Genomic DNA, 4,251 nt, shown 5'->3' with positions numbered 1-4,251 from the left:
AAACAGAGCATGCCTTTTGAAGTCCTGAAGTTGACTAATGAGCTGGGTAGAAAATGGCATTGAGAATGTTTCCCTCTGGCCTCTGCAAGACGGAGGCAAGCAGCCACCCTCAGGATATCTGGTCAGCAAGGCACTGGGAAGATCACTGGGGAGCTCAGAGGCACTCAGATACAGTTATCAGCGGACACAGCAGCAAACTGGAGAGCCAAGAGTGTGGTCATCTAGATGCCAGAAGCAGCCTGCCTCAAAGACCTTCAGTGGAGACCCCAAATAGGAAGGACCAATAGTGGCCAATGATGCTGATGGACACATAAAAGATTGTGATTTACCTAGCGGCATTTTTAATTTCTATAGGCAGGCAACACTCTATACTTACATAATAAGACAGATTATAAAGTGTGTAATTGACAGATATACAATATATTCTATGAGTTAAGACTATACTGACAGACACAACAGATATACAATATATCCTGTGAGTTAACCACAGAAAGTGAGGCTTACAGAGATTAAATAAGTTGTCCAACATCATATAGCTCATAAGTGGCAGCCAATATTCAAACTCAAGCCTGTCTGCCTCTAAAGCCCATACCAATAAATCCTATACCATGTAAGCTCTCTAAGAGGAAGACCTTCCCAAAGTTAGTGGCTAGGGGCCCTTACTGAAGAGTTGTAACTAAAGAAAGGGTCCTTTTGCTTCGATGAAAAGGTTGGTGCTAACCTTTTTATCACTATCTCTGTGATAGTGATAGTCAGTGCATAATTTATTTAAGCTTATTGCAAGTTGAAAATACTTCATGAATCCCTCATTTCCATCTTCATGAATCTGCAAGGAATCTAAAGACTCTAAGTTGGAAAACAATGGGCCTGGGGAAATTCACTATGGGGAAAAGTGCAGAGGGTGAGGGAGAAATCACTATCACAGAGACAGTTAAGCTTTGGTGGTGCCCTATACCAAGCAATTCCATTATTTTTCTAGATTATGGCTTCCTCTACTCTCCAAAACCTGTGATTGTTCCCCATTCCTGAAGCATAAAGTCCAAATTTTAATACATAGCCACAACTGCCCTAAAAAATCCAGTAAGAGCCGCTAGGTGCTGCTGTGGACTATGGGCCGCTGGGGTCCGTGAAGGATCCCAAGATGGCTGGGCAAAAACTTGCTCTAAAAATCATTGACTGGGTAACTTCTTGGGAGAGCATATCCCGAAACCAAAAGGCCATTGCTAATTCCCTGACATCCTGGAATGAGACTCTTACCTCCAGATTGGCTATTTTACCTGAGAATCCACCATCTATTGACTGGACTTACTACAAGGCCAGTGTGGCCAAGGCAGGCTTGCTGGATGACTTTGAGAAGAAGTTTAATGCCCTGAAGTTTCCTGTACCAGAAGATAAATATACTGCCCAAGTGGATGCTGAAGAAAAAGAAGATGTGAAAACTTGTGCTGAGTGGATGTCTCTCTCAAAGGCCAGGATTGGACAATATGAGAAACAGCTGGAGAAGATGAGGAACTTAATTGCATTTGATCAGACGACCACTGAGGACCTGAATGAAGCTTTCCCAGAAACCAAATGAGACAAGAGAAAGTATCCCTATCGGCCTCACCAACCAATCGAGAATTTATAAAGTTGAGTCCAGGAGGAAGTTCTGGCCCTTATATTACACATTCTGGACATTAAAAATAAAAATAATTATGTAGAAAAAATCCAATAAGATGCATTTATATACCTTGGTTGGAGTTTAAAGCTTGCTAGATATCTTCCCCCTCCCCCGACTGCCTTCATGTACCTCTTGTGTTTACTAGAGAAGTCAACACACAACACATTCTCCTCTGAACATAAGGACACTTCCACACTCCAATGCTGTGCATCACTTTTTACCACCAACTAAAATGCCCTTCCTTGTCCCCACATGGCAAAATATTATCTGTTCTTAAAGGCCTAGCTCAAATGCCAACTCCTTCTAGAGGCTTCCTTCAGGCCTGATGCCCTACTTTACCTCCGCATTGCCCAGACTGAATTGCCCCAAGAGAATGTATTGCCCTTTCCCCTTTTCACTTTTTTTAGGTCTCTATTTGATACTGTATTGCTACTTACTTCGCTTAAGTGTGTCTGTGAGCTAAGTACCATAATTTATTCATATATGAATCTCTAAAACCTTTCAAGTTTCTGATATATATTGAACCATGAAGATAGAATGCTTGAATAAATTTTTATAATATATAAAAATTATATATATTTATTGTGTACAATATGATTTTTTTTAAACAGAGTCTTGCTCTGTTGCCCAGGATGGAGTGCAATGGCGTGATCTCAGCTCACTGCAACCTCTGCCTCCTGGGTTCAATCGATTCTCATGCCTCAGCCTCCCAAGTAGCTGGGATTACAGGCATGTGCCACCATGCCCGACTAATTTTTGTATTTTTAGTAGAGAGAGAGTTTTGCTATGTTGGCCAGGCTGGTCTAGAACCCCTGGGATCAAGTGATCTGCCCTCCTTAGCCTCCCAAAGTGCTGAGGTTACAGGTGTAAGCCACCATGCCTGGCCAATGTGATGTTTGGAAATAAGCATACACGTAGAACACTCAATCAAACTAACTTTTGATTGGCCAGGTGAATGTCTCGGGTATAACCAGTAATCCAGGTGCTCCCCTTTTGGCACTCACCATTCTGACCTTCGAGCACTGATTGCTGAACAGATGCTATGGTGTGATCTGATTCATTCCAACTTCAGCCAGCAAAAGGGTCTCCTGAATACTCATTGGAAATGTGTCTTACTGTAACTTCTAACCCTTAGTCCAACTTGTGTTTCCTTGAGCCTAAGTTACATCAGTCTTCCATGTGATAGAAATTCAGTATTTTACACTAATGGATGACCCAATCTTTCCAGGTAAGCTTCAACAGTGTTATCAAGCTATCAACAGTGTTATCGAGTTCAGTTTTTCTTTATACTTATTGTGCCTACCGTAACTTTCACATTAGTTCTTTAGAGTAAAATAGAGCTTCCCAAAAATTGGGGGATGTCACAGCTTCATCTTTGCAACGAGAGTAGGAACTTGGTCAACCATTAGTGTTCAGGCTTCTGGTCACAGGTGTGTGGATTGGAGAGCATCTGCTTTTTCACAAAGAGCAGCTTAGACAATGGAGGCCTCATGGGAGACAATCATGTGTGAGGCTTTGTGTCGGGGCTAACTGACCAGTTCAGAGAAATAGAAGAGTCATCTAGGAAGGTTTCCTCAACTTCCCCTCATCAAGATATATTTAATACTCTAGATTATTCTCTGCTGTTTTTCCAGAAAAGAACTTAATGACTTTCTTCTTCCTTTTTCTTAAATTGGAAGCAAGAAATACACTACCTGAGCAATATGACCATGCCATATTAGGCTGTGCTTGTTGGAATAAGGAGTGTCTACCTTTAAAAGTAAATCAATACGTGGTTTTAAAGGATGCCACAAGTTAAGCAACATAAATACTTACATTAAGCTTCAGTCATCATTTGGGATCCATCCGGGGGAGAACAGCACAACCAAACACCCAAGTTTGCCTCTGCAGGAGACGCTCCAAAAAGCTCAGGCTGGGTCTCAAACAGTGATTCTCAGCTCTGCACATTTGATTCACCTGGGGTGCTGTTACTATTAGCCAGGCCCACTCCTTTATGAGATTCTAATGCGAAGCCAGTATTGAGAATCACTGGCATAGAAAGAAAATGGCGGCCTGTGGAAGTGGGGGTCACCAGAGAAGCTGGGAACCCCTCAGAAAGAGAGTCCCCAACATCAGCAGAGAGTAGCTAATTTTGCTCATTATCCAAGAGCCTCGGACCACTGTGCCTCTGGCCTCCTCGGGTGAATAAAACCCACATGTCCCTGGGTGACCAAGCCAGTCACCACCTGGTGGTGGCTCCAAGCCAAGCAGCACATTCCCTCTGCTGGCTTCTCCCTCATCAACTTCTTGGGCTACCGGATTTCCTCAGAGGGAGCCTCAGGACACAAAACGAATGGGGAGGTCAAGGCAGCTGTGGTAATAATACCTCCCAATATTGTAGCCTTCCTTAACAATCATCTCCCACCCAAAATTGCACTCAGGAGGAGACAGAGCAGCCCAATAATAATGATCACATTGATAATTAAGTATCTAAGTATCCGCTATGTGGCACCAAGCTAGATGCTTTATATATATTTTTGCAAAGGTATATTATCTCTATTAATGGGGATATCAGCGCTCAGAGTGGTTAACTTGCCCAAAAGGCTAGAACG

General features: G+C 42.7%; 1 protein-coding gene across 1 annotated transcript; it reads left to right on the top strand.

The window, feature by feature from the left end:
* The first annotated feature begins 1,126 nt into the window (after positions 1 to 1,126).
* LOC129135916 (ATP synthase subunit d, mitochondrial-like) lies at positions 1,127 to 1,605 on the top strand. Its single transcript, XM_054657927.2, has one exon. It carries the CDS (start codon positions 1,142 to 1,144, stop codon positions 1,574 to 1,576), a length of 435 nt encoding a protein of 144 aa, XP_054513902.1. The 5' UTR covers positions 1,127 to 1,141; the 3' UTR covers positions 1,577 to 1,605.
* Positions 1,606 to 4,251: the final 2,646 nt, after the last annotated feature.

This window comes from Pan troglodytes, chromosome 11, assembly GCF_028858775.2.
Source record: "Pan troglodytes isolate AG18354 chromosome 11, NHGRI_mPanTro3-v2.0_pri, whole genome shotgun sequence".
Taxonomy (NCBI): Eukaryota; Metazoa; Chordata; class Mammalia; order Primates; family Hominidae; genus Pan; species Pan troglodytes.
The sequence above is the reverse complement of the archived record's forward strand: the minus strand, read 5'-3'. Positions and strand labels throughout refer to the sequence as shown.